We start from the raw sequence: 27,843 nt of genomic DNA, 5'->3' as shown, positions 1-27,843 counted from the left end.
CGCACACACACACACACACAAGCATGCACGGACGCACTCGCAACCACAAGGCAGTTGCATGTGACTTCCTGAAAGAAAGCTCCAGATGAGACTTGACTTTTTGGAAGTGGATCCTGAACAGGACGTAACAGTACCAGGAAGGCGGAGTCTCAGTTCTATACCGGGACACGTCCGACAGAGGAAGAGCCGCCATCTGGTGTCAGCGGGTCACTTCTTTTTTTTCTACCACTCACGTTAGTAGGAGGTCGGCACACTCACGCGCACGCACGTGCACACGCACACACACAAGCAACCTGCGTGAGCTAGCACGAGATGTTCCACATGAGCCGCTTCTTCTTCTTCTGACAACTTCAGCGGGACAATCGTTAACGGGATTCTACGAGAATGTCTCGGCGGGACCAAAGGTTTCAACGGGGGATGAAAGGACGGTAAGAGATGGCGTCATTTGTCGGCTGAGGCGCCATGTGCAACTTAGCCTGGCGCAACAATGCGCAACTTAGCCTGGCGCAACAATGCAAACAAGCTGCAAAACAACACGCGCGCGCAGGCGCACCCACACACCCTTACTTCCTGAATTTGGCAAGTCGACATCTCTACTTTTGACTTTAAAGAGCGTTTAGAAGTACAGGCTGTCCAAAAACTGTCTCACAAAAGCAATAGATGTGATATTTTAATGGGATTTTCTCTGCCTTCGCGGCCGAGGCGGGAGAGGAAACGAGGCGGACCCGCACAGGAAGCGCTTTGTGCTGCTTCACGGATAAGCCGCCCAAACTCTTTCATGCTGGACATCGCGTATCGTTCTCCAATGTTCGCTCACACCCGCAATGGACCCAGTGAGGCGCACGCACACACACCTAACATACATACGGAAGAAGGTCTTCTTTCTGCGAATCGCAGGCTGAGCAATCGTTTCGCATGATCAAAACGTTGTTCGTATTTGCCATGATTTATGCGCGCGCGCTCCTATATTTGGACATGTGACCATTCATTTTGGAACTGACAATATCAACGGGCAGCTTGTTGAACAAGGCCCATCCATTTTCGAGGACACTTGTCCTTATTAGGGGCGCGGGTGAGCCGGAACCTACCCAGGCTGATTTTGGGGCGAGAGGCGGGGGTACAAACCGGACTTGTCGCCAGTCAAGGTCAGGGCACTGATAGAAGCACCCACTATGGACATTTTGTTGCTCTCCACCGAAGCTAAGAAATGTGGGAGGTTGCTGGCATACCCTGACAAAACCCACACAACCACAGAGAGAACATGCAGAGTCCACACTGGAAAGGCCAGAGACCAGTTTCTCACCGCAAATCTTCTAACCGTGAGACTGACCTGCTATCCGCTAGGACACTGTGCTGCGTTTCCGTAAATAATGAAAAATCATTTAGAGCAGGGAGTCAAACTCATTTCGTATTTCATCGTAATTGTGGTTTCGCTCGGACGGCCGTCATGAGCGCGAACACCTATACGGTAAATGTACAATTGCCTCGTGTTATTACATATGCACACAAAAAAAAGATGAATAACTATATTTGAAACCAGAAGCCAGTGAAAAGTTGTGAATTCAGTTTATTTTGAAACGCGGACTGGTAGCAAACATGTTTGCAATCAACGTGACATGAAAGGGAAGACGATTTGCAATGTTGTTATTTTAGCAAGAAACATGAAGTCGACGCACTTGATTTGCTTTCGCGGGCCACATAAATGGATGTGGCGGGCCGAATGTGGCCCCCGGGCCCTGACTTTGACACCTGTGATTTAGAGCATGTATCGGGCCACGGATCACGATGTACCTGAAACTGTAAAGACTGTCTGGGTTTGACTTTGTCTCTCACTGATGAAGCTTTGCAATCGCTGACACTTCTGCCCCCTGGTGTGCAGGTGCTGGGAATGCAGCTGCACCCTGTCTCACTGGTACTACGAGCGAGAGGGACAACTGTTCTGCAAGAAGCACTACTGGCGGCGTTATGGCGAGAACTGTCAGGGCTGCGACGAGACGCTCCAACCGGGACTCGTCATGGTGACCTCATCGTTTCCGTTTCTATTTCCTGACATTGCGGGACTGTAAGATCAAGCCGACTCACTGTCGACACAACTGAGAAGTTATTCGTGTGCATTTAGCATAACAAAAGGCAGCCCGAAGCCAATTTCTTAGCGAGAGTACTTGGCGTGACTTCCTGAGGTTGACTAAAAGCGCGTTTGTATTGTTAAGTCGGGGAAGAACGTATTATGAAAAGCTCCTGACAATGCGGCACCGTTAAGCCTTGATGCAGGAATTGTCACGAGGGGGTACGCTGCGGCGGGGCGGGGCGGAAAAGAAGGGGAATCGCAGAAGCTTTTACATTAGATAACCTTATATTAGTCCCGCAATGGGGAAATGTACATCATTTCAGTCGAAAAGGAATAGCAAGCATGGAGGACACAGAAACGTGGGCTTCCCGTTGTACGTGGTCCAGCACATCAACACAGCCTACGTGAACCTGCGCACGGCGCGGTTCACGCAGTGCCCCACAAATCAAGCGAGTCTGAGACCGAGTCCGGTGCCGGCGCTGCCAGCCACCGCTCCGTAAACAGCGGCAGGCTCGCGTCCCCAAAGTCCCTCCCGTCTCAGCGCCGCTAGCCCGGATCCGACATAACCCGTATCAACAGACGCGAGGACGGGCCCACGGGGTCTCCTCCCTGCTCGAAGCTCCGTCCCGGCACGATATCCCAGTCTTGTCCTCCTCGGTCCCCGGGGAACGCCGAGTCACCTTCCAGGGGCCGCGGCAGTGCTAGCACGGAGCGCCGAAAGACTGCAAACAGCAGTCGTGGCTCCGAGCCGGCACCGATTGCGCGTCCGCGTCCGCGTCCCCGCCCGCGCCCAGACAGCGGAGAAAAACACACCGAGGCTCCGAAACACAAACAAACAAACAAACAAACAGCAGCGCCGGCCGTTGATCAAAGAGTAATTGGAAAAAGGCAAACAGAGGTACCGGAAATGGTGAAATGGTAAATGGACTGCACTTCTATAGCGCTTTATCGACACCATCGCAGTGCCCAGAGCGCTTTACAAAGCCTCACATTTACCCCCTCACGCACACACACGTTCATACACCAATGGGCCACTGCTGCCACGCAAGGCGCTGCCAGGCCCACCGTCTCGCCCGAGGACACTTCGACATGCGGACGGACAGTCGTAGCCGGGATCCCGACCGGTGACCTTTCGGTCACCGGACGACCCGCTCGACCTACTGAGCCACGGCCGCCCCCGTTGCATAGGGTAGCAGAAACAGAATCAGAGTCAGATTCATCTTTCTCGGCCAAGTATGTTAGAAGCATACGACGAATTTGAATTCCGAAACGATAGTCCAAAAAACTGAGAAACTAAGACGGGAGAGACACGAACAGGAGACAGGAACACTAAAGTAAACCGAGGTTAAAACCCGATACCAAAAGAGAATAACTCATTATAAATCCTGCATAGCAACTAAAACACGACAGAAATGCATGTCAAGAACCCATCTGACCATGACCTCCATCAACGTCACACTGTAAGAGTCCACCTGTAGAAAAAAAACACTGCATGTGCTGACAGGTCGCTGGAGAGCAGAAGTACCACCCTGAATGCTTCACATGTATAAAGTGCCAGCTGTTCATTGGAGATGGAGACAGTTACACACTTGTGGAGCATTCCCAACTCTTCTGGTAAGCCAACATCTTTCCATCTTCCAGGTCTTTTTCAGTTCCTTTGGTGTGTTGAGTGGACGTTTGTCTCGCAGCGGTCAATGTTTCAGTCAGCGTGCAGCATCATCACCTTCATCGCCACCCGTCAAGAGCCCCCACACGGTGGCGCTGGTGTCACTTCCTCCGCAGGCAAAAGGCCATCGAGGTCTGATGGTGGCCACTGAACCCGGCCAAGGAAGCGGCCCTCTGGTTACCGTGACTGCGTGAGTCAAACGTGCGTAGACCTCCTGAACTTCAGTCTTTTACTTCCATCCTTCATCATCCTCCTTCAGGATAAACTCGGACGTCCTTGGTCCTGACCTGCTGTCTTCGGTCCACATTGGAGACAATATCCTGGAGGTCAACGGCATTCCCGTCCACAACGTTTGCCCAGACGAGGTTGTTGATGGATAAAGGAACGATCCGTGAGCGATAAATCAGACAAAGTGAAGCCGACCTAAGGCTAAACTTGCTTCCTTTAGGTAGACCAGGTGATCCAGGACACAAGCAGACCGCTGCAGCTGACCGTTGAACACAATCCACAGTCCAATACTTCCACCAAGGTCCATCAAGACCTCACCCGTGTCTGTGAAGAAGTGCCTTCGACACACATGCTCCCGAACCTGGCGGAGGAGCCTGGCTTAGAGGTGGAGATGCTGGAACCAATCACAATGAGTCTCTCCTCGCCTCAGCACCGAGGAACCATGGGAATGCGATCCCGAAACATCCTGTAACGTTAGCTCCCGACTGTCTATGATTCTCCAAAGCCACCTTTTCGGGCTAAGTTACTCTTCCTCTGTCAGGCGCAGCTGCAGCATCGAAAAGTCTTCCTTGTCGCTCCTATCTCAAAAGAAAGACATGGTGCGCTCCGAATCTCTGCGTGCCGACCCCGGAGATCGAACCCATCGCATATTCAGGCCTTCGGACCTCGTCCACGGAGAGGTGCTCGGCAGAGGCTTCTTCGGACAGGCCGTCAAGGTGGCGCCGTATTCTCACGATCGTGCCAGACCGTTCTGGACGACCTGTACACTTTGATCTTCGTGTCGCTGTCCAGGTGACACATCGGGAGACAGGAGAGGTGATGGTGATGAAAGAGTTGATACGTTTTGATGAGGAGACGCACAAGACTTTCCTGAAGGAGGTAAGAGAAGCTACATGTTCTTCAGTGATTGTTCACTGATCTTCCGTCTGGTCTTCAGGTGAAGGTGATGCGCTGTTTGGATCATCCCAACGTCCTCAAGTTCATCGGACTCTTTTACAAGGACAAGCACATACACTTTGTGTCCGAGTACATCCAGGGAGGAACGCTGAGAGAAACCATCTCCAAAATGGTACAGCAGCGTTTTCTGCGCGACGCACACTCTTAGACGTTTCCGCAAGGTCCGCTTCAACTCGTCACGGTAGGATTAGGAATTGAATATCATGTAGGCAGGATGGCCCACTCTTTGGTAACCCAACAGAAGGTACCGACAACGGGAGGGAATAACTTTGACAATAGAGGCACGCCCAAAAACAACAACACACAAAACAATGACATACCATTCCGAAGCAAACTATGGGATGCTGAATACCCTGTTGACTTGTGTTGTGTCACTTCCATTTCTGTACCAGCGTGTAGGTTAAGTTTATCTGGCGATGGGTGATGGGTGATGGTGGTGGAACGCATGCTAATGCTAACATTGAGCTCCAACTGGCTGTTTTAGGACAATAACTTCTCATGGAACATCAGAGTGAGTTATGCCAAAGACATTTCAGCTGGAATGGTGAGTCATTATGCACTATAAGACATCTGTGACAATAAGATCATATCACCTTATGTAATATCTCTCCTCGTTAGGCTTATTTACACTCCATGAACGTCATCCACAGAGATTTAAACTCACACAACTGCCTGGTCAAAGAGGTAAACTCACCGATCTAGTTGTTTGCGCTAAGGTAAAGAAAACTTGTGTTTTGGATCATTTCAAATTACAAGGGTGTCTTTTACCTCATTTAGAATCAGTCCGTTGTAGTGGCAGATTTTGGACTCGCTCGTTTGGTGACCGCAGAGAGGAATCGCAGCAGAACTTCTTCTCTAGAGCGACCCCCAAAGGGAACGCTGTCGGACCTCCGCAAACCGGACCGCAGGAAGCGCTACACGGTGGTCGGAAACCCCTACTGGATGGCCCCGGAGATGATCAACGGTGACTCTTGAGGATGGAAGGATACGTGAACAACTGTGAAATAGGGCGTTGCCTTGAGATACGAGGGACCCCGCTTAAGAGTTTTTCGAGATACGACCCGTCGATCGGCCGAGATTTTGCTTTGACTCGCGAGCCCGAACTTGAGTAACGAATGCCGTACGGCGGCAGGAGCCTCCGCTCGCTTGGCAACAAGCGGCACTTGGCGGGTATACGGAAACGTTCATTCCAAAACAGCCTTCGAGCGGTACGGTGCCACGACCGGTTCGGGTCGACTCAAAAACTAACCGCGGGACAAAGAGAATGAAGGACGCGTGTATTTGAAACAACCACGCAGCCGCCACGAAGCGTCCGATGCCAGTCAGCCAATTTTTAAAAAAAAAAATGAAAAAAAGGGAACGGGAAAGGGAATATCCCATACCAATTTCACTGCAGGATTTCGGAGTTCAAACGTGTTCGTGAGCGAAGAGCGTATTTCAGGCCGAGCGGCGAGCTTTGAAACGGAGTTACGTCTTGGTAGATCATTTTCCGATCGGCCCAAAGTGTGGGATGGTGCGACAGTGCGACGATGATGCCTTCCTCCGCCATTTCCCCCTCGCCGTTTACGGTCTCAGACCGCCAAGACACTCCGCCGGCCTGTCTCTCGTTGCTCACGCCGACGCCCCCTCGGCGCACACGCAACGAATGGCAAAGCGGAGGCCGTCGGGCACCTCGCTCAGTGCACAAAGTAACGCCAGCCGAGACTGTGGAAAACTATTTGGACAAGAGATCCAGAGCTACGTCTGCAAAAGACGCAAACGGGACGTGGAGGAATCACACGGAACATTCTGAAAGAACCGCTGGTCACGCGAGGGCGCAAATGTAGTTAGTTACCGGGTCTCGGGACTCATAAAACACCTTGTCGATACCCGCGAGTCTTCTCGTTAAAAGACGGTTTAGCAAACGGAAACACCGATGAAAGACACGCAGCTTGCTGCACGCCAGGAACGCAAGAGGGCGGGGGTCGAGTGAGTACGAGCGAGAGAGAGCACGCAAATCGAACTCCGTGCGCGCGCGCGCACGTGTGAGGCTTTTGGCTCGATTGTACTTCCTAAAACCGCGTCCTATCTTTCCATTGTCTTCCATTACGAGACACTGCCGCTTGTCTTTTTTAAAAACGGTGGTGGTTTTTTTTGGGGGGGGGGGGGGGGGGGGGCGGGAACAAGTGAATTGCCTTTCCATGTTTTGCGATAGGAGCACGGCACTCGTATCTCAGGGCAGGGCCGTATAAGATCTGAACTTCGCTGTGGTTGACATTGCGTCATCTTTGCGCCTCTCAGGGAAAAGCTACGACGAACGCGTGGACGTCTTTTCCTTCGGAATCGTGATTTGCGAGGTAGGCCCGTTTCCGTGGACGCGAAGGCTGCACGAACACTGCGTTTTCCCTTCTCTCTCCCCACGTGGCTCGGTCTATTTGAGGCATATCGAGTAACGAGCTATACTTCAAATGGAAGGGGGAATGAAGAGTCGGTCCGGAGTGTCCAAACTCACGGATATGGAATGTGTGAAGCGCTCTGAATCTTTTTAGATCATAGGAAGAGTGAGCGCCGACCCGGACTTCCTTCCTCGGAGTAACGACTTCGGTTTGAACGTGGCCGCGTTCATTGAGCAGCAGCAGCCCTCGGCGTGCCCTTTGACCTTCCTACCACTGGCCGCCCTCTGCTGCGACCTGGATGCCGACGAAAGGTAACCTCCGTGCGCTTTCGTCGCAGCGCGAATACTCGGCCTTTAATCTTGGTGAAACTGCCGCCGCAGGCCTTCCTTCTCCAAGCTGGAGGAGTGGCTGGAGAATCTGCTGATGCACTTGGACATCGGCCTGCCGCTCCTCTCCGAGACGGAACAGCTCCGCAGAACCTTTTGGCACGAGCGCCGACGCGACTCCAAAGGGGAAACCTTGTCCGCTTCTTCTCCACGTTCTCCCAGTCCCGAGCCATCTCCAGACAACGGGAATAATCCGAATCATCCTCAAAGTGCAAACGGCACACCTCAGAACACAAGTGAGCAACTGCATCGAGAACGTGCGGAGCGAACAGCCGACGCCAGCTCGTCTTCAAACGCTTCCTCGGCGTCAGACTCTCCCGAAAGCCACGGCCGCGGACGAGAGCGCTCGGGAGAAATCCAAAGGCGACCGGAACCCTCGCCAGTCGACGGTCCGGCGGGTCCGGAAGGATCTGCAGAGTTTTGTGGAGCAGAACCACACAGGACCGACCCTCTTTTATAGGATGAGCGCCTCATCTTGTCAACACATCAAACACACGATGGAGGGCACGTGACACTCGGCTTCAGGAAATGACATCTCGATGCAATACTCCCGAATCGAATTTTGTTTTTAGGAAGAATGCGAATGTCGCTATTCAGCAGATACGATATTGACACGATAGTGAACGAGTATGTTACCAAACCCGGAAAACCGGGCGCCGCTTTCTTTCCATTTCACCGCGGGGCGCTTGGATTTAGCGGAGGTCCACCGAAGTCGCCTTTTCTCCTTCTTTCGCGCAAGCTAATCTTTGCTCTTTGCCGACGATGTCGTAGGCAAATCCCTTAGCCGCCTCGTTTTTGAAATGTTCCATCCAGATGAGATTTTCGGCGGTTCTGACAAAGATGAAACCGCGCCTCCGTTTCGGGGTCCGAAATCACCCGTTCTTAGGATTGCGACGCGATTGAAAGGTAGATTGACATGATACATGATCACGATTGTAGTTTTCTGTGAAATGTGATGGAACTCTGACGATTAGTTTGCTGTCGGCGTGCCCCGGAATGAGATGACTCCAGCGGACGCCGCCATTGAAAAATAAAGTAAGGATATAATAAGCGAATAAGGAAGATACGGGCCTTGCTCTACCAAAGACTCGAGGTTTCGGTTCCCTATCGATTTCCACGGATTTCTGCACGAGTACATTTGGCCCGATACAAAGTGGCAGAAAATCCTTCATCCTTATCCGATTCTTAGAAACTTGGGCTCCTTTGAGTCGTGATTCAAATCTCAATCAACGACAGCCTCTCTTTTGACGTACAGGTGGTTTTAGTAACACGCGTACTGCGAACGGGGCAAACGTCTGATGAACCTCTGGACCCGTTCCCACTAAGTTCAAACACGAAGCTAAGTTAGCTCAAGACAGCCAAGTCGGAAACAAAAAAAGTCAAGAAACCCACTTTTGTCACTTCTTTTGGGTGTTGGTCCTTTCACGTCGAAGTTTGGACGGACTGCGGAGACATGAATTTGTCCTGTAAATACTGAGCTGCGCGAAATAATATGACTTCAATCAAATGAAAAGCAAGAACGCTAAAGGACGACCAAACGTTCGGTCCCCTTTGCGTTTCATCTGCCTGTGTGTTCAAGTCATCTCAATTCAAATGAACAAAAATCAGCTCGACATAAGACAAAGATGGAACATGAGCGTAGGTATCGAGCAGCATTGTTAAGGTTGTTCGCCAAAACTAGCGAGCTGTTTCAGGTGCAGGCCCTTCAGCGCAGACTAAATTGCTGCTGCGACGTTCCACCCTGTCGTGTCCCTCCGCGCTATCGTCGGGCTTATTGGACTCGGCGACGTTCCTGTTGATGAACGGAGCCTCCGGCGCGCTGCTCGCCGGTGAGCTTAGCGGCGCGCTCGTCTTCTCGAGCAAATAAGCTCGGCGACGTCACACGCGCGCGCGCGCGCTAATAGCGCGGTGCGCGCACCGTTGTTGTGCGTTGTTCGCGTGGCCTCGGCATGGAGCGCATGTCCTCGCCGGTTCGCTTTCGCAGCAACGCTAGAGGTATGTCATGCGAAATGTCCCCTCGAGGATGAAAGGGTTAGTTCTCATATATTGAGATATTTCCACCCTCCGCTGCACTAGCAGCCTATTTTACTAGCTTCCAGGATCCTAGTTTACACCTGCTGCTACATGTGACTGTTTTTCCGCCTTCCTTTACGCAGGCAGGATTCATTATTGTTCCACTCACTCGTCTATACCAATAAATCGACGCCTGCTTATTTGCTGGCATTTTTAACAATGCTGCTTATGCCCATCGTGTGATATATGTGGAGCATGTTGTTTGGAAAAGATATTGATATCCCACGTCTGTGTGTTGATTCAAGGTTGCGTGTATTTGTAATCGGCAACAGAATAACGTTTGTGCGTTTGTGTGCACGCACACTAACGGCTGCAACTTTGTCAGAAAAGGAGGTAAGACACTTTCGCGGTTGTCCGCAGAGGTAGTGTTTGTAGCGAACGTGTTGTGGTGTGCGTGCGTGCGTGCGTGTGTTAAATGTCAGCCCCACCCCCGCCCGAGCATTAGAAGCGGGATTAAGCGGCTGCAAAGCTTTGCGGCTAATGAGAAACGACGGCCGGTCGAGCCCGCGGCTCGGTGAGCCGACTTGAACGACGCGTCGCGATTGTGAGACGCGAGCGTTCCGAGGTCACGGCGGACATTCTCGGAGCTGCGATGTCAGAGGAGGAGAAACGGCCGTGCGAATCCGTCCCGTCCTGTCGTGCGCAGCGCGCGGCGGGTGAAATGAGAGCGGAATTGGGACGAGACGGCCTTCCGACGTCACGGCTCCACGCGTCGCCGAGGAAAGAGCGGACGGACGGACAAACCGCGAGTCGGTCAGGGCACGACCGCACAAAGGTGCTCTCCCATCACATTCGCACCTACAGACAATTTGTTCACGCAGGAAGACTGGAGATGAGCTTCGAACCGTGAACCTCACAAGTGTGAGGCAGTCACGCTAACCCGATGCCACCGCGCTGAATTGTAAAAACCCAATTTCCTTTCCGTGCGTCACGTGGCAACCTGTAACACCGCCTCTTCCCGTGCCAGCTGTCCAGTCTGCGCGTCACGGACGAGGACGGAGTTCGCTTCCCTTTCGCCGGCGTGGCCCCGCCTCCCGCCTCGCCCTCGTCGCCCTCCCCCGCGGCCGCGCCGAGGGTCCCCCTTAGGCCCGGCCGGGGGGGCTCCGACTCTTCCTTCCCGCCCGCGCGGAGGACGCCCGTGTCGCAGCGCTCGCTGGACTCGCCGCTTGGCCCCGCCTCCCGCCCACGCAGCCCCCGGGGGTGCTTCGACCCGTACGACTCGCCGGAGGTGAGAACTCAGCAAATGCTAACATGCTAGCACGGTTCACTTTTCACGCTTCGCTTGTTGCGGTCTCACTGTAACACTCACGTTTTTTTTTTTTTTTTTTTAAATCGGCAATTGAATATTATACAGCTGATGTCGGAGTGATCTTTTTTCCACACAGACTAATGTTACTGCTGACTCACGTAGCAAAAAGTGCGAGCCGCGAGGGAAGAGTGCGGAAAAGACAACGTCCAAAGTTTGAGATCATTTCACACTTCCAAAAAAGAAGTGCTACATGTCTATTGCGAAGCAAAACCGGCTTACGTCGATGCTAAAGTACACGTCGTTAGCTCGTTGAATGTAGCCTACCGGCGTTAGTTAGAACAAATGGCAATCCATAACAGGTGGTTTGGATAGATGCGGCCGCCGGTGCACTTTCAATGGCTTTATTCGACGAATGCTAATACAATGAAGACGTAACCAGCGCGTCGGTAACGCGCGACGTGCGACCGACACCGAGAGTCACTCGACACGCGGACCGGATAACGGTTAAACGGTTAACAGCCAGCCACCTCGGAACTCTCATTGGTCGACTCCCACGTCACTCACCCCGCCTTTTAAAGCCACACGCGTGCAAAGTCACGGATACTACAGTGAAGAACATGACGATGGACAAAATCGACACCTGCACTTCACGTGCATATTTTCTATTGGTATTAATCGATCAATATTTATGCAACTGCTCGAATCATCGATGGGATGAGCGGTAGAATCATCAATTCGAAAAATATTCGTTAGCCCCAGCCCTGATAGGAAGTCTGGGCAAGGCTAAGAGGGATGTGGGGAGGGTCATAAAGCTTTAAAATATACAGTGGGTACGGAAAGTATTCAGACCCCCTTAAATTTGTCACTCTTTGTTATAGTGCAGCCGTTTGTTAAAATCATTTCATCATGAATGTGCACACCGCATCCCACGTTGACAGAAGAACATTTTTGCAGATTTATTCAAAACGAAAAACTGAACTATCACAAAGTAAGTGTATAATAAGTATTCAGACCCTTCGCTGTGCCACTCATATTGAACGCGGGTGCTGTCCGTTTCTTCTGATCACCCTTGAGATGGTTCTCCACCTTCATTGGCGTCCAGCTGCGCTCGATGACACCGATTGGACTTGATTCGGAAAGCCACGCCCCTTTCTACAGAAGACCTCACCGCTCACAGTGCACGTCAGAGCAAATGAGAATCGTGAGGTCAAAGGAACTGCCTGAAGAGCTCAGAGACAGAATTGTGGCAAGGCGCAGATCTGGCCGAGGTTACCCCCAAAAATTGTGCTGCACGCTTCAGGTTCCTAAGAGCACGGTGGCCTCCGGAATCCTTCAATGGAAGAGTCTCAACTCACCGCATACCGATATCGTATTTTGGTGTATTTGTGCAGGATCGGGACAAAGAGTACGTCGGCTTTGCCGCGTTGCCCAATCAAGTTCACAGAAAAGCCGTGAAGAAAGGTTTCGCCTTCACGCCGATGGTAGCAGGTCAGCCTTCGCGCTCGACTCCGATTCATAATCCCGATCGGAATATCGATAATAACGCCTTGAAGTCCGCAGGAGAGAGCGGCCTGGGAAAGTCGACGCTTATCAACGGCTTGTTCCTCACCGACCTTTACAAAGACCGAAAGATTCCCAACGCCGAAGGTCAGCAGCTCATTTTCGTCCATTGCATGAAAATTCATTCACCGAAATGTGAGAAATAGGACTTGGCGACGCATTGATTTGAGTTTCGTAGTTAGGAGGATGTTCTTAATGGATTTCGGTTTTGCCGCTTCCGTAGTTGAAAGTACGTCTGGGCTGATGAGCGCCGCCGACACGAACCGCACGGCTGCTAATTTACAAAAATCTCAATGCAAACGTTGACACTTGTTGTTTTTCAAAATCGCAACTTTCGACTTTAATTCCCGCTCCGAAATGAGCGGAATCATTTTCACACGGTTTGGCAAGAAAGGGCGACTCGGTCGGCGGCGCCGAACGTCGCTCACTCATCCGCTCGCTGGTACTTTCGATGATAAGAAATGTGTGTGTGCGCAGAGCGCATCCGTCAGACGGTGAGCACGGTGAAGCGCACGGTTAGCATCGAGGAGAAGGGCGTCAAGTTGAGGCTGAGCGTCGTCGACACGCCGGGCTTCGGCGACGCCGTCGACGACACGCGAAGGTCTCGCGCCCGCGCACGTTCACGCGAAGGCGCGGCGGCTTTCATTTTGCAGTGTTGTTTCCTGCGTGGCAGCTGGAAGCATCTGGAGGACTACGTGGAGCAGCAGTTCCATCGGTTCTTCAGGGACGAGAGCGGCCTCGACCGCGGGAACATCCGAGACAACCGCGTGCACTGCTGCCTCTACTTCATCTCGCCTCACGGACACGGGTACGCGCACCGCGCACGTCGCGCATTGCGTAGCCACGACGACTTTCTACCTCGACTTCCCGCTTTCGTTCGTTCCGTCACCGACTTCGTACCTGTGTTTCTAAAAAAAGAAAATCATTGTATAAAATGTGAAGAAATTAACCGGTTTCGTAACGTGTACGTAGTATTGGTGTCTTGACCGTGTGCCTTTCCTGGGCGTGGCCCAGTAAGGGACATCGGGGGCTAGTTTGGCTAATTTGAGAGCAGCTCCTCGTCGGCGTTGTCATTTTGCATTTAGGCGTTCGGTTTGGTTTGGGCGAATTTGCGCAAATCTTGTTTTCTTTGTGGCTGGTGTCGTCGGACTACAGTTAAATACAAATACGACATTTGTAAACGCACGCAAAGCTTAAACATCGGCTATTGTCATCTTTGGTAAACCCTGTGGCGACACGTCGAGTTTACAACAAGACACTGTAGACGTTTAAAGTTCCTGCGGGTGCGTTGAAACGATTCCCTTTGCCGGTCGCCCGAACCGGGAGGAAGCGCTTGGACCCGTTTTGCCGAATGCGGAAGTATGTTGCGCGTGCGTCGGATTGCTCCATTTTTTTTTTTTTTTAACTTGATGGGCAGTATTTGTGACGCTCGCTCAGAATTCAAATTTGACTTGGTATGGCCAAGCGAAAAAACAAAAACCGAAAAAGTTGAGGCACTCGCAAGTCGAGGTAGCGCCGTATTAATACGCGTGCGTTTTCCCAGACTGCGACCTCTGGACGTGGAGTGCTTGCGAGCCTTGCACGACAAAGTCAACGTCGTTCCCGTGTTGGCCAAAGCCGACAGCCTGACGCGGGTCGAGGTGTGCCGGAAGAAGAGCAAGGTGGGGCGCTGACGCTAACGCTAACACACAGGCGATCATTCGACCGAGTGCGGGAAAACCGGCGAGCCCGTGAATGACCGAGCACGACTACTAGCATACAAAGGCGGAAAGTGACTTTTCCGTTTCGCGGCGTAGGTCCGCGAGGAGCTGCGTCGCTTCGGGATCAACATCTACCGCTTCGCCGGCCGCGACTCGGACGACGACGACGACGACTTCGAGAGGCGCGACCGGCTGCTCAAGGTTCCCGAGCGAGTCGACCGAATAACGCCCGACGGGTCCGCCGCGTGACGGTCGCCGTGCAGGACAGCGTCCCGTTCGCAGTCATCGGGAGCAACGTCCTGGCGGAGAGTCGAGGGCGCAGGGTCAAGGGTCGCACGTACCCCTGGGGCGTGGCGGAAGGTAGCGCCTTTTCTATTGGCTCCGTGCCGTAGCTTGAGCTCGCCAACCCTCGCGGCGCTTTTGCTCCGATGAGTAGCTTGTTTCCGTTTGGGTTTCCTTGGGTTAGAGGGATTTGCCGTTTCGACTTTGGGAGTCCTCTCCGCGAGAAGCACCAAACCAATGACGTCTCGTACCGTTTACTTTTTTTCAAGGCCACATTGATCAAATGTAAGACTGTTTAAGTCCGCTTCCAGAAAGACGCTTGTTGCTCACCTCAAATTAATGACATTTGAAGGCTAATTCGATGCAATTTAAGACCTTTAGAGGAGGAGGTTTCACTTTTGAAACGGCTCGCAATATTTCAATGTAGCCTCACTCGATTCATCCGGCGCGTGCCCCTCGATGGCGTGCGGTAATCAAAGTGTGCGCTTGTACTAAAGAGGCACCAAGACAAGAACAAAACGGGGTGGTGCTGTGTTGACGTGAGCGATACTAAGCTAACATTAGCACTGTAAACAAGCTACTACTTTGGTAGCGTGATTTAGTCGTCATACGGTGTTACTATAAGTTGTACTTTTTGGACTGCACAATCAATGTAACATCAAAAAGATTTGCGAAACTTATCTGTCGGGCAGAAATGTTGCCGATTCCGCACGGCCTCCGATTCTTCTCTGAGGTCCCTCCGCTCTTGCTTGTTTGCTAATCTTGCCCACTTCTTGGAAAATGAGGGATGGCTATATTTTTTTCCTCGGGGCGGGTAGTCCAAAATATTTCCAGAGAAGCTCCCGAAGCCTAAGCTAACAGGTTAGCGTAAGACCGCAGGAGCGTGCGGGTGACCAGCTCGATCGAATACGAAACTTTTTTAAACAAACACTTCCGTCGTTTTAACAAGTACCTGACGCTTCAGACTTCCTTCCTTCCTTCCTCGCAGTGGAGAGTGCGGCCCACTCGGACTTCCTGCTTCTGCGGGACATGCTGGTGAGGACGCACATGCGGGACCTGAAGGACGTGACCCGCGAGAGCCACTACGAGAACTACCGAGCGCGCTGCATCCGCAACATGACGCGCATGGTCGCGCGGGACCCCAAGCGCAGGCACGCCGTCGTCGTCCCGGTCAGCTCCTCGGCCGCGTCCTCATTGTCCTTTCTTTGCTTTTTTTGCAGTTTGCGTGCGAAGTGCCGAGAAGAAAGCGACGCGGACGTCCCTCTGCCGCTGGCCGCCTTCGACGCGGACAAGGATCGACTCGCCTCGGAGAAAGACCGGGAGGTACGCCGCTCGGCTCACGCGATCGATGACTCCGACGGTCTTAATCGTCGACGACTCGGTCGGTCGCTTCGTCGGCCCGCTGTTAATTCTGTCGGACGGGGGACTAGCCGACGAGCGCGTCGGTCCACGACTCTGCGAACGTTTGAATCGGGCCGCCGCCGACAAAGCCGACAGATAAGTTTCGCAAATCTTTTTGATGTTACATTGATTGTGCAGGCGGGAACTGCTTCAAAAGGTCAGCCGGTGATTTCGTCAACGGCGCCGTCCATCAGGTAGCGACACTGCGACTCGGTCAGGCAACAATTGACCGTGGCGACTCTCGGGCCCGGTACGCACACAAAGCTTTTTACACTTGAAAAAGACTTTTGATCTGCTACAGACCCCGCACACACAAAAAAAATGGCTTCTGGTCGTCACGCTTAACACGCGACTCCACACAAATAAAGATACGGTTGCACCGCCGATCTAGAAGTCTCGCACGATCGCACGTGAGTTCCAAAAAAAAAAAACAAAGAAGAAGAAACACTTCTGGATACGCGCCGATGATTCCCGAGTGTTCCCGAAGGTCGTCGAGCCGAGAGCCTCGTAAAATGGCGACGTGCTCGAAAAAACAACTTCCTTTGGAAAAGACTTCTTGCCGTCCGGGAAAGCCACTTTTCGGGGGGGGGGGGGTAGAAAAAAAAAAAAAAAAAAGAAAAAAAGAAAACGACATCGGCCGAGACGCGTTTGTTTGCATTCACGGTTGTTTCAATGTTCGTCAAGTGTCCTTTGATTGTCTGCATTCTTTTTCACGTCACCCTTTGATCGTAACTATCCAACACGTTGGTTATTTCAGATTGTCGGCCCCGCCCTAAAATCGGGACGAATCCGCTCTGGACGCGCATCTGACCTAAGGACAATCGAGAGGATCATTCGAGAAGATTTAAGTTCGTCTGGCGTTTGACGCGCTCGGCAAAAGCAGGCCGATCGTCTTTGTGTGTGTACCGACCGGGCAAGAGTCCATCAGCGCCTTCGTCGGTCACCGATGGCTCTTTCGATGGGTCAGTAAGTCAGCGAGCAACCTCGTTGAGTCATCGACTCGCTCGCGCAGGACGTAGTTTCCTCCGTACGGGAAACCGAGTCAACATTGGAAAGCTACGTTTGCGCATCCGGAATTAACATTGTCGACGGAATGACATTTTGAATCGTTGGAATATCGGGAACAGAATTGCGACGTCATTCAGTTGCCCGGTCAAAACTGAAGTTCGGATTTCGCCGAGGACGAACGCCGTCAACTTTTGTCGTGCGGGTGTTTTGCGTTTCTCGTCCCAGATAGCCACGATTCGGTTGCGGAGATCCGCGGGCGAATTACGGATATCCGCATCTGAATCGTAGACGTCCGTAAGTCCCGTCTGAGGTCTCGACAGTTCGAGCCCTAATTCCGGACAGACGGTATACAACTTGATTTGGCCGAGTCCTAATGAGATCGAAGACACGGAGATATCTGGAACGGAGGTGAATTCAAACGAGCTCGAATCGGATTATGACCCGAAATTGTCGAGAACCGAGCCCGTCCACGTGAACGGCAAAAGCGGCGAATATCCGAAATGTCAATTGCAGATAGGGGGACCTGCGACGCGGACACGCGTGCGTCGTAGCCGCCGGGTCGTCGCTCACCTCGTGCCGGTCGTGTGCGCAGCTCAGGGGGACGACGCAGGAGGAGATGCGGAGCGGCCGCGTGTGAGGCCGCGTCAACATCGTCGTGGCAACAACGTCCCCGTGTCGGTTGGATTCCTTTTCGCCCACGCGTCTGCGTGTCCTCCGTGTCACTTTGAGCTCCATTTGTTTGTAATCCACTGCCATTGTTTCTACTGCCATCTAGTGGCTGACGACAATCAAGAACAATCCAATAAAAACTGTTGACATGAGGACGCAAACAATGAGGAATGTTGTAAATGTAATCATATTTATTAAGAATCTTTTGGATTAATATCATCATCATGTTGACGGCCCACAAGTGCTCAGGCCCGATTTTATAACTTAACACTTTCTCCATAGGGAAAACAGCCTCGCTCGTATGAATATATAATATCAATATAGCGCGAGCTCCGACTTCGTGGTCCCGCAAACATGCACCGGCACGACACAAAGCGGCGTTTGCTAGCAGAAGAACCCGAAAAATCGCAATTGAAATTGCATCACAATAAAGTTCGTACACCGGATTACGCAACGCAAACGGAAGCAGAAGCAGAAGAAGAATATTCGGCGACGTGACGTGAGCCACTAAAGACAAATGGGCTTTTTTCTTCTTTTTCAGTCCAAAAGAGCAAAAATCTAAACTTGCTTGGTTGTTTTTCATTCGCTCAGTGTGTGCGCGCGCGTGTGCGGTCACAGTGATCAAGAGGTTAGGTGTGTTCGCGCGCGCACACACGCACAAAAGGATGCCGCTGCAACCGCGTTCATGTCAACAGCAAACGTGTGACGTTTCACACATTTGCTCACAATAAAAAAATGTAAGTTTGCAACAAAAATGTTTTGTTTTTTTTTCTTTCCGTCGTCGCTGCTTGTTGTTTGTGTGGCGTGCAGCAGAGGGAGCTCCAATTGCCTAGAGGCCACAAAATGGCAGAAAGCACTGATCAAGCTCCTCAACTCACGTCAACGTAGTTCCTTGGCACCAGGATGGCGCCAAAGCAATACTTTTATATTAGACAGAGCTTTGGCCTGAGCACGAAAGGTTTTTGAATTACAATGATGGGGGGACGCTGCTTTTAATAAAAGGTATCTGCGCTCATCCATCGTCCTGCTTCTTCTCTTCTTTTTCCTTTTTTTTTTTAAGTGCCTCTACGGTCCTTCTTGCCCGGCCGCGGCCCCGGTGTGACCGGCGACGTCGTGTCCCGCCAACGCGTCCGGGCGTTCAGGCCAGTCTGATGGTGCTGACGGGGAAGGTGGGCACCGTTACCATGGTGACGGCCGCCTGGCCCACCAGCTGAGGGTGGGGCGCCAGCACCGCGGCGGGTTTCCCCGGCGCCGCCGTCGCCCCCTGCTGGCCCGCCGCGGCGCCGGCCGGTGTCGGGGCGAAGGCGTGCGCGACGTGGCCCACCACGGCGGGCTGGGACACAGACACCCCCTGCGGGTACAAGGCGGGCAGGCGGGACGGGAGGGGCGCCCCCAGGCGCGCCGCGACGTGTCCGACGGGCCGGGCGGAGAGGGCGGGGCCGGGGGAGGGGGCGATGTGCGGCAGGTGCTTGTGATTGGCCGGCAGGGCGCGGCTGACGGCCCGGATGACAGAGGGGTGCGACACGGCCGAGGGGCGGGGGGCGACGGCCGCGCGGGCGATGACGGTGGGCGGCGGGACCGGCGCCCGAGGGGCAAAGGAGGACGGCGACGGGCGGGCGGCCGGCGGCGGCGCTCGTGGGACGGCGGGGGTCGCCGCGTCCTCGTCCCGCTCCAAGTTGTCCTCTCCTTCTGCGGACCCCGAAAAATATCTCAGGAGACGGCGAGAACGGCGTGATGAGTCAGCATATGTCGACGTGAGTGAGTAGCAGCGTCATCACGAGTCGGCACGAGTCACGATAAGTCGGCACTTCGCCGTTAGTCGGCGGCGGTGTTGTGACGAGTCAGCGCTTTTTTTGGACAGATTTTTTGGACAGTCGACATAAGTCGGCAAATGTCACGATGACTCGGCACGTGTCGACATGGGTCAGTTGCAATGTCATGACGAGTCAGCAAATCCCATAAAGAGTCAGCAGCAATGTCAACACGAGTCAGCACGTGCCAGCAGCAATGTTGTCATGATGAACACACGCACATGAGTCAGTCGCAGCGTGTCAGTAACAATATTGACATGAGTCAGCAACGTCGCGCCCGTTAAGCGCAAGTCAAGACTCGGCGAAGGTCACGACAAGACTGATGCAGACACGACGCGGCTACGAGTTAGCGTCCACGACGCGATGAGCCGATAACGTTTGCAGACTCGTGTCGACGCGATGACGACTCGGGATACGCGAGCGCGACGCGGCGCAACTTACCCGAGGCGGTGGAGGTGGACGCCTGGTCGTCTTCGGGCTGGACGGTTTGTCGGATGACGCGTTCGATCTCGACCGCGTCCATTCGCTGACTCAGTTCTTTCTTGAGCTCGGACAAACGCTGCTGGATGGCGATCTTCTCGCGGGCCAGGCGCTCCATCTCGTGCTCGTACTCCTTCTCCTTGCGCTTCAGCGTCTGCGCCGCGCAAAAGGCGAGCGTGGTCACGGCGGGAACGGGACGACGACGCCCACGCGCACGCCGCTCCGTTTGTGTCAAACGCTAACAACGCTAATTGAGATTACTGCGAGGGGGAGGGGCCACGAGGGATTGACCAATCACGTGACTATGGCAACGGCCTAAGCGCCGCGACGAGGCACTTGTGATGCTTCGCCACTGTTTTCTAAAATATTTCACTTTTTGGGAAATACAGCCTCTTCAAAAAAGGATGGGGCCTTTATACTTTTTTGGAATATAAAATATGAAAATGTACACGATTTTTGTAAATATCTTTTTTTAAAGAAGCCTTTCTCGAGAATACTTTTTTCAAAAATATTTATCTTTTTTTCAGAAATAAAACTGTAAACTATAAATGGTTTTTCAAAAACTTATTTTGGAAATATGACTTTGTTGGAAACTAACTTTTTACAACTTTAAACAACTGCGGCGACGTCGTCGTCGCGATCGGAGCGCGAGGCGGCGACGTACGCCGTGACGGCGCCCGCGGTACCTGAATGTAACGCAAGGCGCTGCGCAGGACGCTGAGGTTAGACGTCTTCTTGTCGTCCACGTTGGGCACGTTCTTCTTCAGCGTCTCGAAACATTCCTTCAGGTGAGCGCGCCTGAACACAACAAAAATGGGCAATTTTTCACAAATCTCTTCCGCTCGTCGGTCACCGCCCGCGCGCGCGGCCCAGGTTGACCAATAATCGAGCAATCCAAAGTGCCGAAAATGGTTTCATCGCTTTGATGCCGACGCCACGTTCGCGGCTCAACAAACGTCGGGACGATTTTTTGCGTTCCTGAAAAATGAAACTTTCGGAGAGGCGACGTTTGCGCCGGCTGTTTTTCATGGTTTGAGCTTGATCTGAAAAGCACGATACAGCATTGCAAGTTTGCTTTCGTTTCCGGGACGCACCGATATTCACGGCGTCGGCGTGAGTTACCAAGTGCGACGGTTGCGTGTGCCACGATTATCATCAGGTTTACGATTATCTTCATTTTTCTAATGGACAATTATTGCGGTGCCTTGAGATACGAGGGACCCGAGACGGGACCCGTTGGCGATGCTGATTTTTTGCGCCGACTCGCGAGAGCGCACTTGCGATACGACGCGCATCGCAACCATTTTGGCAGATAGTAAACACTTCTTTTCAAAGCCGTTTAGTTCCAGCTGAAGTTTCCTCGAAAGCAAAACATACAGCAAAGAGAATTACGCGTTGCGTATTTCAAACACGCAAACTACTTTGCCTTAAGAAGAGCCCGCCGGCTTAATGCTAACATCAAGTGCTAACGTTAGCGTCGATAGTTGTGATTTTACAACTGTTTAAGCAAAGGCTATTTACGCATAAGGTGAAACAAAGGCATAAATTCTTCCTCTTCTACGAAAATGACAAATATTACAGCAACTTACCGAGTCGTGGAACAGAAGAAGTCTTCTTTGACGTCTGCATTATACAGTACTGACTCCTGGTGGCCAAGGCGGGTACACCAGAAGGAGCGGCACGCTGAATTGGGTTGCAACTTGACGACTGTTTCACGCTGTTTTCTTCCAATTCAAGAATATCGAGTGATGTTTTTCGTCATTAAAAAACCAAACACAAAAATTGGCCGCAACGGATCCCGATTGGAGATATGAGCGTTTTGCACTACGAGCGTGGTCCCGGAACCGATTCAAGTCGTATCTCAAAGCAACTTTGGAACACAGAAATTGAAGAGTGCCGAGGCCGCCCGTGTTCGCGACCTGACACGCAGCGACAGTAACGCACACACCTGTTCTGCTCCAGCTTGTTGTGGACCTCCCTGGTTCCGGTCCTGAAAACACAAAACAGCAACACGTTGCGGTCAACACACGTACGCAAACTTTTCACGTCGGCAATCGCGCGGCGATGACAGCTGTTGACGCCCGCTCGCCGACAACAACAACAACAACAACAACAACAAAACCCCACGACGCCGCGTCGCTACTTTTCTCCACAAATATGGAACTTGTTTTTATCAAATATTGCAAAAATCGAACTTTTATTGTGGAAAAGATCAATTTACTTTGAGAACCGACCGCCAGACGGACTTGAGGAAAATTTTGCGGTGCCTCCGTATGAGGCTGCCATTTTGGGGGATCGCCACCGGGTCCCGCGGGACGGGATCGTGCGGGAGCGACGGTCGTCGGGAGTGGGCGGGAGCGGGAACTATGAAAACAAAGTCGCAGGAATGGAAACCATGACGCAGTTGTATTTTATTTTTAATCATACTAATATTTGAACATTTCCCCTCAGCATGAAGCTAAACATTTCTCAACGAAAGGACTAATACGGCTTTTGAAGAAAAACGGAGCAGGATGGACAGGGAGTCAAAAAAACATTTAAAAAATTTTAAAAAAGGGGGGCGGGGGAATGGAAGTGGGATTCTGTAAAATTTTGGCTCGGGATTGGGAGCGATCTGTGTGGGAGTGGGAGGGGCCCGGGCGGGAGTCACCATCCACTCCCGTGTCAGCCTCGACGAGTGCTTTGACTTGCGCGTTTTCCGAGCCATTTTGTCTTGAGATACAAGCAAAATTTTGAGATACGAGTGCGCTTCAGGTGGCGGCAGCCTATCCCAGCTATCTTCGAACCGGTCGCCAGCCAATCGCAGGGCACATACAAACAAACAACCATTCGCACTCACAGTCACACCAATTTAGAGTCCCCAATTAATGCATGTTTTTGGGATGCGGGAGGAAAGCGGAGTGCCCGGAGAAAAGCCACGCAGGCACGGGGAGAACATGCAAACTCCGCACAGGCGGGGCCGGGGATTGAACCCGGGTCCTCAGAACTGTGAGGCTGACGCTCTAACCAGTCGTCCACCGTGCCGCCCTTTTATAGAATATATTTATAGAATATACAACTTTATAAAATATTCACCTTTTTGGAAAAAAAAGTACTTTTATTGGGGGGGGGGGGGTTACTAACCCTCCAGACCTCCTCTTGCCGTTGGCTCCTCCTCTCATGTCGTCCAGCGTCAGTCCGTTGGACCTCAAGTGGGACGTAGGCGGAACCTGGTGGGACGCCAGGGCGGCCTGCGGGGCCGGCCCGTCGACTCCCCCGACGGGGGGCGGGTACTGAGCGTGAACCTGAGGCCGCTGTTGCGATTGGCCGCATCCGATCGGCTGCTCAGCGGCGTCCGCTTTGACTTGGGAGGAGCACAGCGGCTGATGGGGGACCGGGGGGGGCGGCGCCCGCGGGGGGGAGCCGGGAAGCATCGCTATGAGAGGGAGGGGCGTCGCCGTGACGACCGGCACCATCGGGACAACGGCGACGGGCACTCGGGGGTGGGTCGCAGGGCGGGGCGGCCGCTCGCCCCAGCTGACGTGGTTGGCTGCGAGTGGCTGCAGAGAGACCGCCTCCGAGCGTCTCGACTCCGCCTCCGTGTTGATGAGCACCTTCACCTTGCTTTGATCTTCCTCTAAAGGGGGGAATAGGTTATGGTGTCATCTTTCTATTTATAGCACACATTTGACAACAGTGGACAAGTGGTTAGCGCGTCAGTTTGAACCTTCCAGGGTGGAGTTAGCATCTTCCACATGCCAAAAACACGTTAGCATGTTAGCTTCATTGAAGAGCAACCAATCCGCTATATGCGGAACGTCACGTGGGCCACCAACGCGGAACACGGGATGGCGGACTTCCTGTGTATGCTATGCTAACGAGCATGACTACGGTCTGATGATATGATTGTTTGAAGACTAATTTTCTCAAAAAAAATAAAAATAAAAAACATTTTTTGTGACTGCTGTCTTCGGACAACTATATCATTTATTTATACAAATATGATCCATGTAAACAGGAACGAAGCCCAAACATCAAATATTGTATCGATCTTTGGTGGCTCTGCAGTGACACCTTGTGTTCAAAAAAAGAAGACCTCGTCGACGTTTCAAGTTTCCCACGTGTGCTTCGAGACGGTCGCCTCCGCCATTCGCCCGAATCGCCAAGAGGCGGCGCTCCGACGCGCAAATCGGTTTTGGATTGGCCGCAGGTGGGAATGCGACCAGTCCAGGGGGTACGAAGTCGGCCGGATGGACCCCGACTGCCAGAAAATGGACGACGGCCGTTTACGATCAGGAAGCAAACTTTTTTTTTGAGCATTCCTGCGAGACAGTGGGGGAAAAAAATTCAAAAGACTGTGTTGCCATGGAGACAGCAGCCAAGTCGGGAACGCCCCCTCCCGGGGATTCCGCCGACACGTTTGATCAGCGACATCGAACGCGAACACCGTGTGAGTTACCTTCACGTGGATGAAAATTGTCGTCGAGTTAAACGTTTGATCTTTTTGCCTTTGTTGCGGTCATGTGACAATACAGCTGGGGGTCAAAGTCCACTGGCACACGGGCACATTGGACTTTTAAAACGGGCACGAGGGCCGGATCATTCGCACGTGGCAATGTTTTTCAAATGTGTTTTCAGAATAAACCCAAGGAATTTGAGAGCGGATCAATTCGAGTTGACTGAAGCGAAGCCCGAAAACGTCTTCGGTCGCCAATCGATCCATATGAAGACAAACGCGCTTGTCGGGCATCAACGATGCTAATAACGGGCTAATAACGCGTTTTTAGAAAATAGGCGTGCAAAGACAAGCGAGCACGAGCGTCAATTACAAAATGGTCATCATGTTTTGTACAACGGTACAAAATGTTCATCTTGTCATTTTGGAAAAAAAGAAACGCAAAATGGGACAACAAAGTTTGCCAAATGTTCACAAAAAGTCAACAATAGATGGGGCGCGTGCACGTCACTCTCCACGGACGTACATTACGTAAGTGTGTGCAAGCTTCCGTGCGCGTGCGTGCGCGCGGGCGGGCGCTATCTAAGCGAAGCCACGTGGTGGCGGTGGAACAAATATGCGGCGGGGGGGGGCGGGGTCACACCGGACTGACACGTCATCGGAGGAGGAGTCACGCACGCCACCGCCCCGCGCATTCCTTCCTTCCCGGTCTTCCACGCTAGTGCGCGTGCTCGTCAACGCCAAACGAGCACGGACGTGGTGCGTGGGTGCGTGAACGTGCAGGCGCGTTTCAGAAGCTCGTGTCAGGCTATTATGTAAGGCGTGCTTGCACGCGCACGCGGCTCAAAGTGGGACAAGTCGAACGCGCGCGTGACACAGCGATGACGTCACGAACCCAACGAAAAACAGGGCTCGTGACGAACTCCTTGCGTGACGTGCACGCGCGTGTGCGTGAGGCGCGCTGCTCTTCTGACAAAAAGCAGAGGGGCGACACTTTGGACCGGAAGTGGAGGCTCCGCGGGTCCGAACCGAACCTCGAAAACGGAGAGGAAAACACGACGAGGCGGTTCTTACTTACCGTGCGAGAGGCGTCTCGGTTGCGGTTCGGCGGCGGCGGCGTGCCGGTCGATCCGCTCGGCCCGGTCCCGCTCGGCCTGCCACTCCAGGTACCGGGCGGCCTCGAGCAGCGTGTCGATGCTCATGTCGGACGAACCCGGCCGGCCGGGACCGACCCACGACGACAGGGGAGGGGGGCGGAGTTCACGCTCGTCCTGCGCGCCCCCGCGGGCCGCTCGGGAATCCGGCTGGCTCGGCGGACCGGACCGGACCCGACCAGACCGGACCGGGCAGATGCTGTTCGGCGTCTGGGTGGAAAAGTGTTCGAGCGTCAAGATGGCGACGCTGGCTCGAGCCGACTTACAACAAGCACGCACGCCCCGCCCTCCCGCAGGCAGGCCCCGCCCACTTACTACGACCTCCGCAAAACGCGGACCGCGGCACGTGCTTCTCAGCTCCGCGTCGGCCGCTTTCACGCCCCAAAAAGCCGCCAGAAGCCCTTTGATGTCCTCGTGCCTACGTGACGTCGGCATGACGTCGCCGCGTGCTGGCCCGGGGTCGTGGCTACGCGATCCACTTTCGGTTTTGGCGAAGACCGAGCGGTCGCGGCGCGTGAAGGCCGCCGATTGGCTGCCTGGACGGCTGCCGGCCAATCGGCGACGAGAACAACAAGCGTGGTGCTGGTCCACATGGTCACACCCCACCCGCCCCCCGGAACCGAAGCGCGCGTCTATGTGAGATTTGCACAATTGCATGACGAGCGCGTGACTCTCAAGCCCCGCCCCTGAGGAGGGAAGCTGTCAGTCAAAGCGCGCAGGGGCGGGGCCAGTCGCAATGACGTCAACGGCACGTTTGTGAGGCGGGATCACTAAAACGGGGAAAAAAAGCCCATCCATCCATTTTCCGAGCCGCCCGGTCGGTCCCCCGTCCCTCCTGGATCGGCCATCACCTCGGGATTCCAAACGGACCAGAACAAAGAATTACGGTAACGAATTCGATCATTTTTGATTTGACATGGTAGCGTGTATTGTTTGGAGCATCCTTGTCGTCGTACTAAGTGGTATTGGTAATTGCTCTCCCCACATTCCATTGGTAAGGTTTGAGTCCTTCAAGTCCCCTTCTTTGAGTTCGAGGGTTAGGGGTGAGGGCCCCCAGGTTCAGGTTTGATAAGCAGGAGGGGTTAGGGTCTCCAAGTTCGAGTCCGACGGTCAGGGATTAGGGGCCCCGACAATTTCTTAGACGTTTGAATATTGTAAAAAAGAGAAACGCTTCTAACGGGTACTGGAAATGGGAAGAGCCAGAAAGAATTCCCTTGAGGAAGAACAAAAAAAAATTTAGTTTTAGAAGAAATTGAGAAAAATGCCAAATATCTGGAAATGGGCTTGACTGTTAAATTTAGATGCCAATAGGGACAGAAGCTTTCCGGCTAAAACTACCTGTCGGGCAAGTTACTGATAACAGCGTTTCGTCTGATCTGTCCGAGTTGGCCTCGGGGAGGATGTCAGGTGGCGGTCGCGAGCCGCAAGTCAGCCACCCTATCCGAAGATGTAGAAGAGTGCAATCAGAATCAGAATCAGAATCATCTTTATTTGCCAAGTATGTCCAAAAATTGTGTCTCCGGTAGTTGGAGCCGCTCGAGTCCGACGACAGACGGTCAATTGACAGAACACAATCTGGAAGAAGACCAACAACACGACCGTCTCCCGCGACCCACAGCACGGCCCTTCACGCACAGCGATTCTGCGCTCCCCTCCTCTCCTGCTGGCCTCGCGGAATGCACTCGACGGCAGCTCGTGGGCAGCAAAGCATCGCTGAATCACATTTGAGGAGGTCGAGGGTTAGGGTTAGTACTGGACAATGGACGGGGCGCGGAGGAGGGGAGAAGACGCTTCCCTTGTGCAACGAAGGGACATCGGACAAACACTGTCCGAAGAAAACGAAAGGGCTTTTGCACTCGTAGTGGCAGTCGATGGCGGGGGACCCGGTTCGCCCGACCTCTGGCTGAGTCCCGGCGTCCTCAGAGACAGAGCGACGCTTAACTGGTGATATACAAACACACACACTGCAATCAACATTGCGGTTTCTTTTTATTTTTCTGCAATGACGACACGCTTGGCACTAATAACACTGCTTTGCTTTATCGAGTCATTGAATTAAGTCGCCACCAGACATTCATTTACACGCTTGTGGAGTTAACGTACGCAACTATGAAGTATAATTGACGGATCCGTTTGAATTAAAAAGATGACCTCCCACCCCTCTCTCCCAAACCAGTCCAAGCTGACAGAATTACCATTATATCTGGATCTCTTAGCGCTGTTTTTGTTGTTTTGTTGTCATGACAACAAAAGACAAGGGACAACAAAGATGACAACCATTAACAACGACCGAGACTAATACGGATGGGAATATAGAACTACATAAAATGTTTGGTCTGGG

The 27,843-nt window shown here is 52.9% G+C and overlaps 3 protein-coding genes across 25 annotated transcripts; 2 read left to right on the top strand and 1 right to left on the bottom strand.

Moving 5' to 3' along the window:
- The first annotated feature begins 64 nt into the window (after window positions 1-64).
- On the top strand, window positions 65-8,158 carry LOC133415802 (LIM domain kinase 1-like). 4 transcript variants are annotated; one of them, XM_061702213.1, is made up of 16 exons: window positions 65-233; window positions 355-428; window positions 1,880-2,018; window positions 3,573-3,682; window positions 3,757-3,924; window positions 3,994-4,099; window positions 4,183-4,430; window positions 4,504-4,678; window positions 4,755-4,841; window positions 4,900-5,031; window positions 5,404-5,463; window positions 5,538-5,603; window positions 5,697-5,883; window positions 7,200-7,255; window positions 7,448-7,605; window positions 7,675-8,158. In XM_061702213.1, exons 2-16 carry the CDS (start codon window positions 385-387, stop codon window positions 8,138-8,140), a joined length of 2,202 nt encoding a protein of 733 aa, XP_061558197.1. In that variant the 5' UTR covers window positions 65-233; window positions 355-384; the 3' UTR covers window positions 8,141-8,158. The 4 variants fall into 4 exon arrangements, with proteins under 4 accessions (XP_061558197.1, XP_061558196.1, XP_061558199.1 ...); XM_061702212.1 differs by having other exon boundaries at window positions 65-244; XM_061702215.1 differs by having other exon boundaries at window positions 65-428; window positions 4,510-4,678.
- Window positions 8,159-10,345: 2,187 nt separating this feature from the next.
- On the top strand, window positions 10,346-18,669 carry LOC133415803 (septin-5-like). 16 transcript variants are annotated; one of them, XM_061702232.1, is made up of 12 exons: window positions 10,346-10,528; window positions 10,721-10,981; window positions 12,394-12,490; window positions 12,563-12,649; window positions 13,040-13,163; window positions 13,236-13,370; window positions 14,106-14,223; window positions 14,359-14,463; window positions 14,526-14,622; window positions 15,533-15,695; window positions 15,765-15,867; window positions 17,467-18,018. In XM_061702232.1, exons 1-12 carry the CDS (start codon window positions 10,346-10,348, stop codon window positions 17,767-17,769), a joined length of 1,776 nt encoding a protein of 591 aa, XP_061558216.1. In that variant the 3' UTR covers window positions 17,770-18,018. The 16 variants fall into 16 exon arrangements, with proteins under 16 accessions (XP_061558216.1, XP_061558215.1, XP_061558201.1 ...); XM_061702231.1 differs by lacking the exons at window positions 14,106-14,223; window positions 14,526-14,622; window positions 17,467-18,018 and adding exons at window positions 12,105-12,302; window positions 18,433-18,669; XM_061702217.1 differs by lacking the exons at window positions 14,106-14,223; window positions 14,526-14,622 and adding an exon at window positions 12,105-12,302 and having other exon boundaries at window positions 17,546-18,018.
- On the bottom strand, window positions 17,656-25,808 carry LOC133415804 (max-binding protein MNT-like). Of its 5 annotated transcripts, none has more exons than XM_061702234.1 (6): window positions 25,427-25,808; window positions 22,989-23,529; window positions 21,862-21,903; window positions 20,600-20,711; window positions 19,875-20,067; window positions 17,656-19,331 (listed from the first exon to the last, which is right to left on the bottom strand). In XM_061702234.1, the coding sequence occupies exons 1-6, from the start codon at window positions 25,548-25,550 to the stop codon at window positions 18,802-18,804; spliced, it is 1,542 nt and encodes a 513-aa protein (XP_061558218.1). In that variant the 5' UTR covers window positions 25,551-25,808; the 3' UTR covers window positions 17,656-18,801. The 5 variants fall into 5 exon arrangements, with proteins under 5 accessions (XP_061558218.1, XP_061558217.1, XP_061558220.1 ...); XM_061702233.1 differs by having other exon boundaries at window positions 17,656-19,311; window positions 25,427-25,804; XM_061702236.1 differs by having other exon boundaries at window positions 17,656-19,311; window positions 23,037-23,529; window positions 25,427-25,803.
- Between the last annotated feature and the right edge of the window lie 2,035 nt (window positions 25,809-27,843).

The sequence above is a fragment of the Phycodurus eques genome, chromosome 17 (genome assembly GCF_024500275.1).
Source record: "Phycodurus eques isolate BA_2022a chromosome 17, UOR_Pequ_1.1, whole genome shotgun sequence".
Taxonomy (NCBI): Eukaryota; Metazoa; Chordata; class Actinopteri; order Syngnathiformes; family Syngnathidae; genus Phycodurus; species Phycodurus eques.
The sequence above is the reverse complement of the archived record's forward strand: the minus strand, read 5'-3'. Positions and strand labels throughout refer to the sequence as shown.

Coding starts and splice junctions, on each gene's coding strand:
- LOC133415802 (XM_061702213.1), top strand. CDS start 385: ATGTCTCGGCGGGACCAAAGGTTTCAACGGGGGATGAAAGGACG. Junction 429..1,879: donor CAACGGGGGATGAAAGGACG/GTAAGAGATGGC, acceptor CCTGGTGTGCAG/GTGCTGGGAATGCAGCTGCA. Junction 4,431..4,503: donor ATGCGATCCCGAAACATCCT/GTAACGTTAGCT, acceptor TTCCTCTGTCAG/GCGCAGCTGCAGCATCGAAA.
- LOC133415804 (XM_061702233.1), bottom strand. CDS start 25,550: ATGAGCATCGACACGCTGCTCGAGGCCGCCCGGTACCTGGAGTGGCAG. Junction 20,068..20,599: donor GCGCCTTGCGTTACATTCAG/GTACCGCGGGCG, acceptor TGCGCGGCGCAG/ACGCTGAAGCGCAAGGAGAA. Junction 19,312..19,874: donor GTCCACCTCCACCGCCTCGG/GTAAGTTGCGCC, acceptor CGGGGTCCGCAG/AAGGAGAGGACAACTTGGAG.
- LOC133415803 (XM_061702216.1), top strand. CDS start 10,346: ATGTCAGAGGAGGAGAAACGGCCGTGCGAATCCGTCCCGTCCTGTCGT. Junction 10,982..12,104: donor ACCCGTACGACTCGCCGGAG/GTGAGAACTCAG, acceptor ATTGGCGTCCAG/CTGCGCTCGATGACACCGAT. Junction 15,868..17,466: donor CCTCGGAGAAAGACCGGGAG/GTACGCCGCTCG, acceptor TGTCAATTGCAG/ATAGGGGGACCTGCGACGCG.